The 14,939-nt window shown below is 36.2% G+C and overlaps 1 protein-coding gene across 1 annotated transcript; it reads left to right on the forward strand.

Annotated features, from left to right (window-relative positions):
* Nucleotides 1-36: 36 nt before the first annotated feature.
* LOC126789479 (L-type lectin-domain containing receptor kinase IX.1-like) lies at nucleotides 37-2,425 on the forward strand. Its single transcript, XM_050515643.1, has one exon. The coding sequence runs from the start codon at nucleotides 184-186 to the stop codon at nucleotides 2,278-2,280; it is 2,097 nt and encodes a 698-aa protein (XP_050371600.1). The 5' UTR covers nucleotides 37-183; the 3' UTR covers nucleotides 2,281-2,425.
* Nucleotides 2,426-14,939: the final 12,514 nt, after the last annotated feature.

Raw genomic sequence — 14,939 nt, forward strand, 5'->3', positions numbered from 1 at the left:
GATGATGAAAGGAGTAACGTGATGAGGGCCCAAAATTCCAAAACTAGGTAGGTCTATCTTGGTCGTTCTTTGAATACACCCTAGATTCAAAGAAGAGAGTGGATTCCGAGCACCTTCGGGCATTGAATCAATTTCCTTCATTTTATCTTCTTACACACCGTTTCGGCCCCAAACCAATCAGAAATGGCTGTCAAGAGCACATTACTATTGTCCCTAACCCAGTTTCACCTGCATCTTCTTCTCTTTCTAGTGTTGCCCTTCTCTGCAACTCCATTGACCTTCAATTTCCCCAACTTTCCCCCTAATGTTACCAGCGATATATTAATGGAGGGAAATGCTTCCGCCGACGGTTCCCTCCGCCTTACCAAAAGCGACGATGCAAAGAATTTGAAGAACAGCGTTGCCCGAGCCACCTACCGCCAGCCCTTCCTCCTCCGTGAAAGCTCCACGGGGAAACTCGCCGATTTCACCTCAAACTTTACATTCATCATCAACTCTCGCGGCAATCCGTCGAATGGCGACGGTCTCGCCTTCTTCATCGCGCCAAATGGGTCGGAACTCAACTCCACAATCCTCTCCGGCAGCACTCTCGGCCTACCTGTTATAAACCCGCTAGATACAGAGTCTAGTTATCTATTCCCGTTTGTGGCGGTGGAGTTTGACATCTACAACAATTCGCGGACGTCGGTGCAAGATCCTCCCGACGACCATGTCGGCATTGATGTCAACTCGACAAAGTCTTTGATCACAGGGATTTGGAATGGCAGTGTTGTGAATGGGGCAAACAATAGTGCTATGGTTAGCTATGACTCTGTGACCAAAAATATTAGTGTTGCCTACACAAGTTATGTGAATGGTGCACCAGTAATGAGGTATGTTCATTTCAAGGTGGATTTGCAAAAGTGCTTGCCGAATTTGGTCATCGTGGGTTTCTCGGCCGCAACGGGCGCTGTGACTGCTCTGCATAAGATAACCTCTTGGAGTTTTAGTTCAACCTTACTGGAAGATGAAATCAGCACATCAGTTGATTCTGCGCCAATCACACCCACATCAGGAAATGTCAACATTGGTCTAGTAGTTGGATTGGTTGTTGGAGGTGTTGTTATCTTGGTGGGTGTGCTGGGTGTGCTTTGGTTCATCTTCTGCCGGAAGAGGAGGAGAGCAACTGGGGAAAGCACTGATGAGGATTCTAGTCAGCTTAATGATTTGGACCTTCAATTCGAGAAGGGGACGGGCCCAAGGAAGTTTTCCTACAATGAATTGGCCCTTGCAACTAGTGATTTTGCACAGGGACAAAAGCTTGGGGAAGGAGGGTTCGGTGGAGTTTACAAAGGCTTCATCAAAGATCTGAACTCGTATGTTGCTGTTAAGAAGATATCAAGGGGGTCTAAACAAGGGTTGAAGGAGTATGGTGCAGAAGTGAGTATTATTAGCCGGCTTCGGCACCGGAATCTAGTTCAACTCATCGGTTGGTGTCATCAAAAGAAACTCCTACTTGTCTACGAATTTATGCCCAATGGTAGCTTGGATGCTCATTTGTTCAAAGAAAAAAGCTTGTTAACTTGGGAGGTAAGATACAAAATTGCACATGATTTGGCATCGGGTTTACTCTATCTACACCAAGGTTGGGAACAATGTGTGCTACATAGGGATATCAAATCTAGCAATGTTATGTTAGATGCAAACTTCAACGCTAAACTTGGTGATTTCGGGTTAGCCAAACTTGTAGACCATGGAAAACTATCCCAAACAACAGTTGTGGCCGGAACCATGGGCTACATGGCTTTGGAATATATTACAACAGCAAAAGCAAGCAAGGAAACAGATGTCTACAGCTTTGGAGTAGTTGCTTTGGAAATAGCATGCGGGAGAAAACCCATTGATCACAGCTGTGAAGAAGAGCAAATCAATATGGTGGAATGGGTGTGGGAGCTCTATGGAGAAGGGAAAATCATTGAAGCAGCAGACCCAAAATTGTGCGGAGAATTTGATGAGAAGCAAATGGAGTGCTTATTGATTGTCGGGTTATGGTGTTCTCATCCGGATCACAATTCTAGACCTTTGATACAACAAGCAATCCAAGTTCTTAACTTCGAACTTCCACTGCCCAATCTTCCATTGAAGATGCCCGAGGCCTTTGCTCCTCTGTTAACGCTATCGATGTTTCGTAGTGGTGACACTACTGGAGATCAAAGTGAGTCTGCAGGATATGGTTCTACCATCAACTCCTCACAGTTGACCATACCCTCTACCACAAATTCGAATACATCTGCAAGTTAACGGATTAATTTAGCAGTGATCGAGATATCTAGTATGATAAAATTGTGTATTACATCTCCCTATTCTTTTGTAACTTTGTAAGTCCGGATACAGAGAGTCCCATTACAAGATAGAGAAGTTTTATATACATTCTCCAAACCTCTCAGGTCCGTTTGTTTAAATGGAACGTGAGAAAAAGAAATCCGTTTGTTTAAATGAAACGTGAGAAAAAAAATGATTTAGTTTTATTTATAGGCCGATATGGAAATGGAAAATATTTTGTTAATTTCATATGATCATTTGGTAAATATCAGAAATTAATATAGAAAATCAACTTTTCATTCCTATTGTAGTGATTTGGTAAGCTTATTAGAATGAAATATATATTGTAATTTCTTATTACACCTTTTTACAATTTAAATTATACGTCAAATTATAAAACACAAGAATTTGTCCACCGAACATAATAAGAATCTCAAAAGGCTTCTTTTTCAAATCCATAAGTAGAAAACAAAGTTAATTAAGTAATATTATTTTATTAAGCAACATGAGCAACATATGTGTGTTCCTATCTAAAAAAAATATTGATCTCAATTCTAAATATAATAACCATAACGAACTATTAATTCATGTTTTGGTGGCATGAACCCCCACTAACAAAGTTTTATTTGAGTTTATTCAAAATTAAAATCGATTACTGAAATAATTCATCCCCCATTCTTTTTTGACATTTTTTGGAAGGCTGAGAAGGAGATTCAATACTTTATGGAAGCTCCTATTAATATTCCCACTAGTTTGCCACTCAATCGAAGAACATCATTTAATACTTTATTGAACCTCCTACTAATAGCCTCATCAGATCTTACAAAACGAATCTTTATGATCATATTTTTTTTCATGATGACCAAGAATGTGCAGAAACATTGCCGTCATCTCATCTACTATCATATTTTTGTATCTCCAACTTTCCAGTAGTGCGAATCATTATACATAGCTTACTGAATGTATATCTATCAATTCTAAGGTTCTCAAAACAAACTAAGTTATTAGAATACATAAGTCGTCTAAGATTGTCATCTGGTATACCATTTCTATTAGCCTCTAGTTCATTCTTCAACAAATATTTTCTATAATGTCGTTCAACAGCAAGAGACATCATACACATAATATTAAAAATATTGATCATGAGTGACAATGCAACATAATCATCATTTTCCCAATAGTGAATACATAATCAGTTTGGAAATGGTATTTATGTGGGTCAGAAAAATACCCAGCATGAGCGAAACCAATCAAAACATTATTTGGGGTTTCAAAGTAGGGGATAAAAATATTTTCATCGACATTTTCTTTACGAATTGCAATTCCATTTGTGGATCCTCATTTCTTACTGTAAGGAAAGAATAAACTCAAGTCAATGGTTCTCTTTAAGTATCGAAATATGTTTTTGACACCACTCCAATGACGTTGCGTTGGTGCTGAGCTAAATCTAGCTAACAAGTTCACTGAGAATGCAATATTTGGTCGAGTACATTGGGCCAAGTACAATAATGCATCTATTCCACTTAGGTAGGGAGTTTCAGCTCCTAGTACCTCTTTGTCCTCTTCTTTTGGGGGAAATTGATATCTCTTTACATCGAAACTTCGACCTATTTTGGGAGTGCTAACAGGGTGCACTTTGTCCATGTTAAATCGCCTGAGCATTTTTTTGGACATATGCTGATTGGTGGATTAAAATCCCACAAGCTCGGTGCTCTATCACCGGATGACCTTGTTGGTCTGATACTCTGCAAGAACGATCGATATAACACTAATAATTGTATGTCTATATTTTATTTGATTACATCATACCAGTGCCGGGACCTGAGGCGAGATCTGAAACTGGTGCCCTCTAGTAATTTAGTACAAAAAAACACCTATAAATAATCTAGTACTAAACTACTCATTCATTTATTTAAATTCAAAAGTCTTGATAATTGTTTTTGTGTATCAATAATAATTACAGTGGAGGCCGAAGAGAGTTTAAATCATTTAAAAGTTATGAATCTAAAATTTTTGAAATATATATTACATATATAACTAATTAGTTGTCTTTTAATTAACTCAGTACATATGTTAACATACAAATGAGTACAATCGTACATGTAATGAGCTCGAATTTTGCTAATCTATTGAAGTGTTAAGCATATGTGGAGTCTTCTTCTGAGTATGTGGTTTTATTGAGGTACAAAACAACTTAATCACTTGCATCATGGTTTACTAATAGAATTTATAAAAAAAAATATTTAAAAAAATTTGGACAAGGTTTTTAGTGCTTGAGGCGGCCGCTGTTGCGGCCTCACCACATGTCCGGGCTTGCTCCATACTACATTTTTAATCTTAATTTGAGAGTTGAGACATTCATGAAACTTTAGGCTGCTCAAATTATAAAATGTTGGCAACTTAGCATCCGTCCTAAACTTATCTATCATTCTGAGATTGCACTAGTCGGTTGATTGTGAAATAGTTCCTAGTGTTTTTTAACGGAATGAGCCAATTAATAACTGAAGATGCAATAAGCGACGGCAGTATGAGCGATGTGCATGATAAAACTTCCCATGCATGCAAACAGCATAAGGTTGTCTCCGCCGACCCGTATACGGGCCATTTAATCGGGGCGGCCCAAGACCCACCGACTGATAACCTAATCCGTCCAGCAATAAATAAACAGAAACGGAAGGCAGAGTAGGTTGCACGTACGGTGGGACCCGCCGTCGCGCGCGGTGATGTTGACGGGTCGAGAGCCGGGGAGCGCGTACGAATCATATGGTCGCATTATTGAAACTGACACACGCGATTATTGTAATCAGGGCTTCTTTTATACGAAGGAAAAAGAAGAAGAGAGGAGGAGGAGGGACGGTGGTGGTGGTGGTAGTGGTGGTGTTGCGTGCTGCGCGCGGGGAGCAGAACTGCAGAACGTGGCGGTGTTCCCGAAAGGTATCGAGAAAGGTTTAGACGCCGTTGGTGGAGGCGGCGGGGGAAGGGTGGGGATGATATCAGGGTCTCGTCACGCGCACGATTTGCAAGGCGGGAGGGGGGAGGTGATCGATCTTGAAGCCCGCGCCTAATTTGTCTTTTGAGAAAAATGAAAAGAAGTGAGAGGGAGGAAGGTTTGGCTCCCAAGTCCCCAGAAATGTCAAGAGTAACTGATGGACAGATAGGAGTCATTTCGTTTGCTTTTGGGTTTTGCCTTTCAAAAGTCTCCGGTTCGATTCCAATCGGGTCATTTCGGTCCGATTCATCTGTCCTTTATGGAGTAACATGATTGGTGTTTCAAAAAGCGAAAAACCAAAGCCTTACTGTGATTTTGATTCGAATCAGATTATGATACATGGTTTGGTTTCATTAATTTTAGAGGTTTTTCAAACACACTATAAAATATAAATCCATAGCTGGTATAAAATGCAGAGGATGTGTAAAACAACTGAACACTAAGGCCCAGTTTGATACAGTTATGTTGCGAGTAAAATGATTTTTGAACCTAGTGTGAGAGAAAACTGTTGAGACGTTTAGTAAATTGTTTTCGAAACTGTTGTGGGAGTGAAAAACTATTATTTATGTTGGGAGCTTTTATATATATCTCCAAAAACGGTATTTAGACATACTTACTCAGTAGACCTCTATTTTACTTTTATAAATACATAAAATACTATTTAGACCTCCAAAGTTTTTCTAAAATGCCAATTATCTAATTTGATATATCAAATCATACTTCTATCTATTCATTTCTTTCTTACTCTATTACAAATTAATTTATTATATACAACTCGAAAATGCATAATACTTACACAAATTATCTTATAGAATTAATTTGATCACTCTTCCACTCGTTTTCTAAATTCATAATAAATTGGTAAACTATATTTTTCATTCATTAATAGTAACATCAATGTATATGAAATATTTTAACCTCTGAGAGCTTCTATTTATACCTCCAAAACGGTATTTAGACCTCCATTTTACTTTTATAAATACCTAAAATACTATTTAGACCTCCAAAGTTTTTCTAAAATGCCCATTATCTAATTTAATATATCGAATTATACTACTATCTATTAATTTATTTCCTACTCTATTTCAAATTCATTTATTATATACAACTCGAAAAATGCATAATAATCACACAAATTATCTTCTCGAATTATTTCGATCAATCTTCCACTCGTTTTCTAAATTTATAATAAATTAGTAAACTATATTTTTCATTAATTAATAGTAACATCAACGTATATGAAATATTTTAACCTCTAACTAACGAGTTTTGTTTATCAACGTATATGCAATATTTTAACCTCTAATGAACAATTTTTATTTTTTTTAGCTCAAATCGAAGTTTATGAGAAATTCTATTTAATTATATAGTTTATACATTAAATCGTCCACATTCAATTTGATGTTTATCAACTACATTAAATTTTTGACTAATGATGTTTATCAAAAAAGAATGTAATCAATTAAATCATTTAATGTAATTTGATATCCATTTTGGATTGTCTAGCAATAAATATAAAAGATAATTATCTACATTTGTATTTTATAATAGATAAGTAAGAAATTATTTCCCGTCTTGTATTTTTATTGTTATATGTTTTTTGGTAATTTCATATGCATTGACTAAGTCAAAACTATCTAGGAAAAAGATAGATGTCCAAATGCCATTTTGGGAGGTATGAATAGAGGCTCTCATTTGTGTTAGATAAATTGTAAACAAAAAGGGCTTTTAGTATGTATAATTACCAAAATGTTAATAAATGTTTAAAGTTGTTACAGAAGAATGTAATACGCATCAAATAGGGAGAATGATCATCTTTATTCATTGATAAGGGGGGCATTTATATTGGCATTACATTGAGTATCCCGTATATTCATGGATTATATATCATTTCTTATCTAGACTAACCTATACTAATTAAGACAAGATACACTGGAAGATTACGGAGAGTAATTCTCCTATAACACTCCCCCTTATATCGCGATCCTAATGTGTCATGGCGCATAACTGTTGCCTCAGTAAAACCTTACAAGGAAAACAAAAACCTATTGGGTAAAATAAAAAGTTTGGTCGAAGGGAAAAATAGCACAATGCACCAACTACAGTTGAAGATAGTATGTGGAATAGACTCCCCCTGAAATCTGCAAAACAACTCTCCCTGAAATCTGTAAAACAACTACCCTTGATCGTTAACTCAATCTTAGAGTTTAGATAGATAGCGTATACGACGCTTTTCACATTCTTGAAAAGTAGCAATTGGTCAATGATTTGAATATCAAATCTCGTCAAACATTATTAAATCAAACATGTACACGTATCCATAAATGAATAAAAAGAAAAAGAATTGCATAACAACTCAAGACAACAGTTTGCAAAGAAAATCAGATTCACGTGTGGTATGACATCCACGCACTTAAACAGTCATAACTTCTTCGATACAATAGGTATGGATGAACAGTAAAACGTCCAGGAAAGTAGACACATGTGACTTTCCAGTGATATGTGGTTCATAACCTAGTTCATTCTGAGCTGATCACAAATCCAGCTGCAGATTCCGGACATATATGTCATATTTTACCAAAATAGCTATAACTCACTCAATATAATAGATATGGTAAAATAGTTGGTGTTCTTGGACAGTAGACACATATAGCTTTTCAATGGTACCAGGTTCAGTATTTTCCAATAAGTGAGTTGCCCTATAGGTCTCGTGGAAGTTGACTAATAAATCTAGGCAGTTTTTGACATAGCTTCATTAAAGAGTCTTTTGTGTTGGGATATAGGATTTAATGTCGTAACGTACTGTGATCAAGCATTGACATATGTGTGGGCATACTCAGCCATTATCTTGGCCTTACGAGTTTAAACCGAATGAGATGTCGAGTCAAGTATATTACAACAAATACATACATATACACATCGTACATAAATATTAGAAGTTTCAACTCTTAAGACTTATTATTGCTGATACGGCAGAAAGATGTTTTCTCATGACTTTGACTGATTCATGGAATACTCGTAGACATTGGTTTAACGTCTTTACTGCCTTTAGCCAACAGATGAACAACATCATCAATAACGGTCATCAGTTTCGAGACCTAGTATTCTCAAGATCATTTCATTCTAAGTACAGTTGCATGCAATATTACATATCTCCACACAAAATTCAATATTAAATAACTCATCATTATGTGCTTGTAGAGGCACAATTTGGTACATAATATGTGTGGATGATAAACTGTTAACATAATCCGTTAACAAACATGCATATTGTTAGACTTGAAACACTAACATGCGAATTGTTACAACCGAAACGTCAATGATGGTGGTATAGAAGGATACCGAAAAACAAGATACACTACAAGCCGTAGCTTATGGTTCGAATTGTTGGTTCGTTAGAAACCTATGAATATCAACGACCAATACCAAACCTCTGTTTTATACTTCCGTGAATGGTTCACTGACTTTCCTAACCCCAAATGCTACGAAATTTTAGGAGCAAGTAAACATATGTGTTACTAATCAAATGTCACCGGCCTCACTGCCGAAACTGGTCAGAAAAGCACTGAACCGGACGGAATACTCGCCGGAGATCAGTGACCACTTGTGTCAACATGTTCACCATGTCGAGTAGGCAGCCTTCGATGTTAAGAATCAATGGTTGCAAGTAGCACCTTAATAGCTCACCTAAAAGTAGGTGAACCGGTCCTCACAAAGAAATCCGCAATCTATAAATTTTGAAATTTTAGGTTTTTTTTAACTTTTTGTCATTGTTTTGGGTGCTCCATAACATCGAAGTTTTATGGCTTGAGTTTAACCATGATATATGTATCACCACAACATATTTTATCCTTAAAGTTTATTATGATAAGTCAATTTCGGCTTCCACCATATCTCATTATCTTTAGCGTAGGAGGGTGTACGTTACTCCAAAACTTTGCTAAAGAATAGGCTTGGAGATTGAGCATAGTCAATGAATGATCATAGAGGGGGCTTATGCACTTGTTAATGCATAGATTACATCTCCATTACTTTGGAGGAATTTTATTGATCCGTTAAACTTCTTTACTCAAAATAATAGCCTATATGAGTCACCGATTTATAATTTTGAACCATAGTAACGTGAAAGAATACAATTCCCACTATTTGACTCATGAGATGCGCTACATCATTAGAAGCGATACATAATAATTCTTTCACAATGAGTTTTGTGATGATAAATAATGTTGACACAAGAATTGTCTTCAAGTAGCTTATCGTCTCACCAATTTTTGTGTATGATATCGTTGTGAATTATCAACGTAGACAACTACTATGAAAAAAACCATTTCATAGGTTCAATTACTCTTTTGATGCATAAAAGCACTTGACTTGAATCATAATGCCATAAGACATTTAAACTTGAGCACTAAATCACTCTTTGATTCTTTTGTGATGATCTAGTCATCGTAGTCACAATGGATTAAAACTAAATCCAATAATAACTTTCATTTAGCTATGCACTCAACGTCTCTTTAACATATTCATAAACAAGAATATAGAGACAAGTAGTCTTACGTAAAGATATATAAACATCACAATATAAAGCTCGGCAAGTGCACTAATATAGTCCCGAATGACCTCTGAACGTTACTTAAGGATTTTAGACCCTCAAACATCATGCACAAGTGAATTTGACATGAAAATATCATGCATATACACCACAAATCCAAATACAAGGATCGGTGTTGCCTAAGCATACCAAAAAAGGGTCGCCGACGTCAACAAAAATAGAATCAAAAAGGCTAGGAGTTTGTGAGGAAGCCGTGCAGTAGAGGCCTTGGAGGCCGTGCCAGAGGGCCGTGAAGGGGCCTGCATGGGGGCTTCAGAGGGTCATGTAGGGGTTGCAGGGGGCCTACTGTTAGGAATTCGACCCTGAATTCCTCTTGCGGAAGTTAACAAGTGTAAAACAATATAGATAAATGATCGAGAACACAAACACAAAGTTTACGAGGTTCGACAAAGAACTTGTCTACGTCCTCGAGCTGCTGAGTTTCACTATAGAAGAACAACACAAACAAGAATACAATATCTCTCACAAGACGTTCTCACCAACTCTCAAGACCTCACTTGCTCTCTGTGTTTTACCTTGATATCTAACTACTGCTACCTATGTCCCTATTTATAGATGTCTAAACCCGAAACCTATAAGTGATTGGAAACCTATTCCCAATAGACATAGAAATCATTACCAAGTAGGAAACCACCAAAGTGTTCCTTCTTTGATCAAGATCTAATGAATCCTTGTCCTAAGTGGAATCGGATCCACAAATATAACACCTAGGGGCCGAGATAAGAGCTCAGCTAATTTTTTATGTCATTAGGGGTAAAACCGGGCGACAGACGGAATATTTTGGCGATACTGTCAAGGATGTAACTCGCGAACCTGTTTCAGGTTGCCACTCCCCTAATCTTGTACAAGCGTTAGTTCAATTCAAACTTTGTGAAAGCATCACCATATTTTTGAAACGGTGGGATATAATGTGCATTACATGACATGTAACACTACAAATCATCACCAACAAAAGATGGAAACATGTCTTAATAAGACATCGATCAAGACTTCATCATGCCAACGAGGCATAAATATGCTACAACAAATATTGTCGGCTCGAAATAAAGCCGAGAGCAAACACTCATAGCTCAAAATCCTTTGGCGTTTTGCAATGCTAATTTGCAAAGTGTTGATCAATATCAATAGATGATGACCTAATCCGCCAAAGAGTATGGAGAACCGAAACAGATGTATAATAACAACATCAAATATCATATAAGTGTGCATTGCGCCACACAAAGATCGTGTAAGCCTGACTTATGCCACAATTAAAACCGTCAGCTTATGTAGGAAGTGTCATGTAGTATGTAATGCGTTACATTGCATTAACATATTGCTTTTGGTAATGAAACCATAAATGCATCGAGATATTCTCGTATGTTCGTTTACTTGAACTTAATGTGAATTTCATAGCCAACAACTGTATTGAGATCTTAACCATGAACCAATTTAAAAAATGCATCAACTAAGTAACATTAGTCACATAAATTTGGGAATAAACAGATATGAAGTCATTCAGACTATTAACTGAAGCTTTATACTTCATTCTTTTCATTTTATAACCGCAATGTATAATTGTTTTGAAATATGTGATAGTGAAAAGATATTCTCATGTTCTTCTATATAATGAGTGTCTTGTTTAAAGAACTTCTCATATCTCGCTCTTGTATATTTTGACCATAATGTATCTGTCTTTCAATGAAACGTTGTTGCACCTAAAGAAATTAATTTGGACTAGATGCATAAAGACATACAACTTGATTAGGCCAAATTCCAGGTGTATGTTGTGCTCGACAAGAGGGAAGATTCATTAGTATCAATACGATACAACTTTTAAGTACTGAATTGGAGGTCAAGTCCCATAGTATGATAACTCAATTCAATAAACCGTGATCAATTCCATCACAATAGTAAAACCGGTGGTATAAGCGACAATTTCCGTCACAAACCAATATTTATCCCATTTTTTCAAACTTGTAGCTACACAAAATAGCTACGGATGGTAACAACGGTACTCCCAGCCGCTCCTAAAACTCGGTACCAGGTGAATCAAATCCCTATATACCACCCGAAAAGTGAAATAATCGGGTTGAAAAGGAAAGGGAAGCTAAAAGTCCACGATAAAATACAAAATTTAGAGGAATTTAAATTGTATTAAAGCAGCAACGCTAATTAAAACATACTTGTTTGTTTTCCAAATAAACAGCGTAATAGTTACTCTAGCTTAATTCCACAGTCATGCTTGAATCCATGAGTATACGTCGCGAAATAAATCTCGTCATTCAATTTTGTATTGTCATATGATAAATTTCACCAATCTGGGGCAAATTACCATGACCTTTTTTACCGTTTACCGAGAGATAAGAAATCATTAAATTTGAACCGGGTCAGACACTGCAAATTCGGGTCGAAAGGGTTTATATCGGAGTTGCACTTTGTACGGACGATAACAAGACGTCGTAGGTCGTAAGAGCTCCGACCAAAAGAGATTGCCATTGTTCTGGGTCGCAAGGCCGCCGAATTTAGAGTTGCGGCATGGGTCGATCTCGATGTGGTCTTAAACCGGAATCAATCCGGGTTGTGCATTGGCGCTAGGTTCGGGAGACGTCGGAGCACAAGGCAGCAAGGCGGAGACCTTGACTTTGGGGCGGCATCGCTGGGTTGACGACGGGATTATGGGCACAAATGCTCAGACTAGGCGCCTCCGGTTGCTTAGCCTGGAAGAGGATTTGATCGATGTAGATCGGAGATCGGTAAGGTGCCCAGAGTGGATTTCTGGGTACCGAGAGGTAGAAAACTACTTTGTTTTTTTTTCTTCTTTTCTGCGATTCTTTCAGCAGAAGAATTTATTCATGATTTTTCTTCTTCTTCCGTTAAAAAAAATTAGGAAAGAAGGAATTTATGTATTCTTCTGTCGAATTATTTTCATGAAAGAATGCATTTTCTTCTTCATAAATTAGGGTTTTAGACCTAAGAACTCAGGGTTAGAAATACGTGTTGATAACGTGTTACAAAATAATGTAATACGCATCAAATAAGAATAAACATTATCTTTATTCATTGATAAGGCAGGCTTTTATATAGGCCTTTAATCAGGAATTATATATCATTCATTATCTAGATTAACCTATACTAATTAGGACAAGATACACCGGAAGATTACGGAGACTAATTCTCCTACAACAAAAGTGTTATTAAAATGGAAAAAATGATTCATTCACTTTTAATTTGTGTATTAATTATCTGAATTATACACTATGGGATATTCCAATTGTTAGTATAATTGTTTGCAATTGTTTTGGTTATATATTGTTTGAACTGATAGAGTGTTTTATTAAAACGTCTATAATAAACCCTGTAAAACATCATCGTTAGTATAAAATAAGCAGAGATCGTTATTTCCGGGGAATTGAAGGGAACTCTAAACTTTAAGTGTTAACAAATAATGGGGGATTTGAAATTGATTATTAACTACTAAAATAAAACCTAAATGACTATTTACATGATCGACTTCTCTTTAACAAACTTAAACCTATCATGCATTCTAATTTGACCAATTACATACTTTTTAGACACCAATACAATTAGAGGCTTAGGGGATCATCTAATCATGCAAGATTTCAATTAACATTTAGATTGACTTAGGGCCTAATCTAAATTTGCATACAATCGAATTCAATAACACTTAGAGTAGAAATCAAATAAGATTACATTTAAGTACCAAATCTTTGTTGGAGACATGTTTCATATATGGCGTCACCCACCATGGTTTCACATGCAAATTTCCAGAATTTTTACCACTTTTAATCAACACAAACCGAACCTACTTAGGGCATTATTCGATTTTTGTCAATATGGTTGATGAATCTAGCACTCAAACACAATCTTATGGACTGCATCCAAACACTAAATTCATACGCACATATCTGAAAATTATCTAAAAGTATGAGAAAGATGATTAGAACACAACAATAAAAATACAAACTCATTAATTATAGGAAACCATCAATTTGGCAAAGATCCAAAACTCCAAACAATATGAAAATTTTGATTCTTAATACAAAACAATAATCGCACACAAACATTATAAAAAATCAAAAACGAACAAACCCGTGTTGATGAGTTGCGAGAATCACACGTTCTAGGAACCTTGGAGGTGTCTTCAATGGTGATTTCGGTGGAGATGGAATTGGTATATGGGGGAGAGCGGCTTGCTGTTTTGTTGAATGATGTTTGAGGTAGTATTTTGGTAGAGCTTTGGCTCTTGAATGTAAATGAGAAGTGATGTTATTTGAGAGATGAAGCCATGTATATATAGAGGAAAAAAGGAGGGTAGTTGCATCTTTCCTCATATGATAATGCCATGCTTTAATCCCTTAAATCATGGCATGTTTTATTCCCTAAAACATGTCATGCTTTATTCCCTAAAACATGTCATGTTTTATTCCCTAAAACATGTCATGTTTTATTTCCTAAAACATACCATGTTTTATGCCTTTAATGATCATCTTCTATTTAATTGTTGCATGACTTGGCTCCATCTCTTTTTCTTTAATTATCTCTTTAATCCAATCTAAAAATAAGAGAATAAAATCATAAGTAAGAGATAATTAGTTTCAAAACCTAACAGGGATTCCTAGTCAAACTAAGACTCTAGACCAATTATGCGTTTTAAACTTATGTAAGCACAAAAAATGCATCCAATACCGCTCAAGACTCTTACTACGACTCAATGACTAAATAGTACAACAATAAGGACTAAGAAAAGTACAAATTGAGGTAAAACATGTTAAGAACGTCGCATAAAGTGCTCCTATCATGAACCAAATAAAATAATTTACGTTAAAACTCTTAAATTTTCAACAAAATCCATCCAGAATATTACACAAAATATTTATCCACAATAATTAAATAGAATCACTACACAAAATATATTAGAGTCGATTTAAATTGTAACTACAATGCATCAATTAGACTTTGTGCAATCATATTTCTTAGCACCACCATTTCTTGTCTTCCCGCACCATCTTCTTCATACTCATTATCATCCATATC

This window comes from Argentina anserina, chromosome 3 (assembly GCF_933775445.1).
Source record: "Argentina anserina chromosome 3, drPotAnse1.1, whole genome shotgun sequence".
Classification (NCBI taxonomy): domain Eukaryota; kingdom Viridiplantae; phylum Streptophyta; class Magnoliopsida; order Rosales; family Rosaceae; genus Argentina; species Argentina anserina.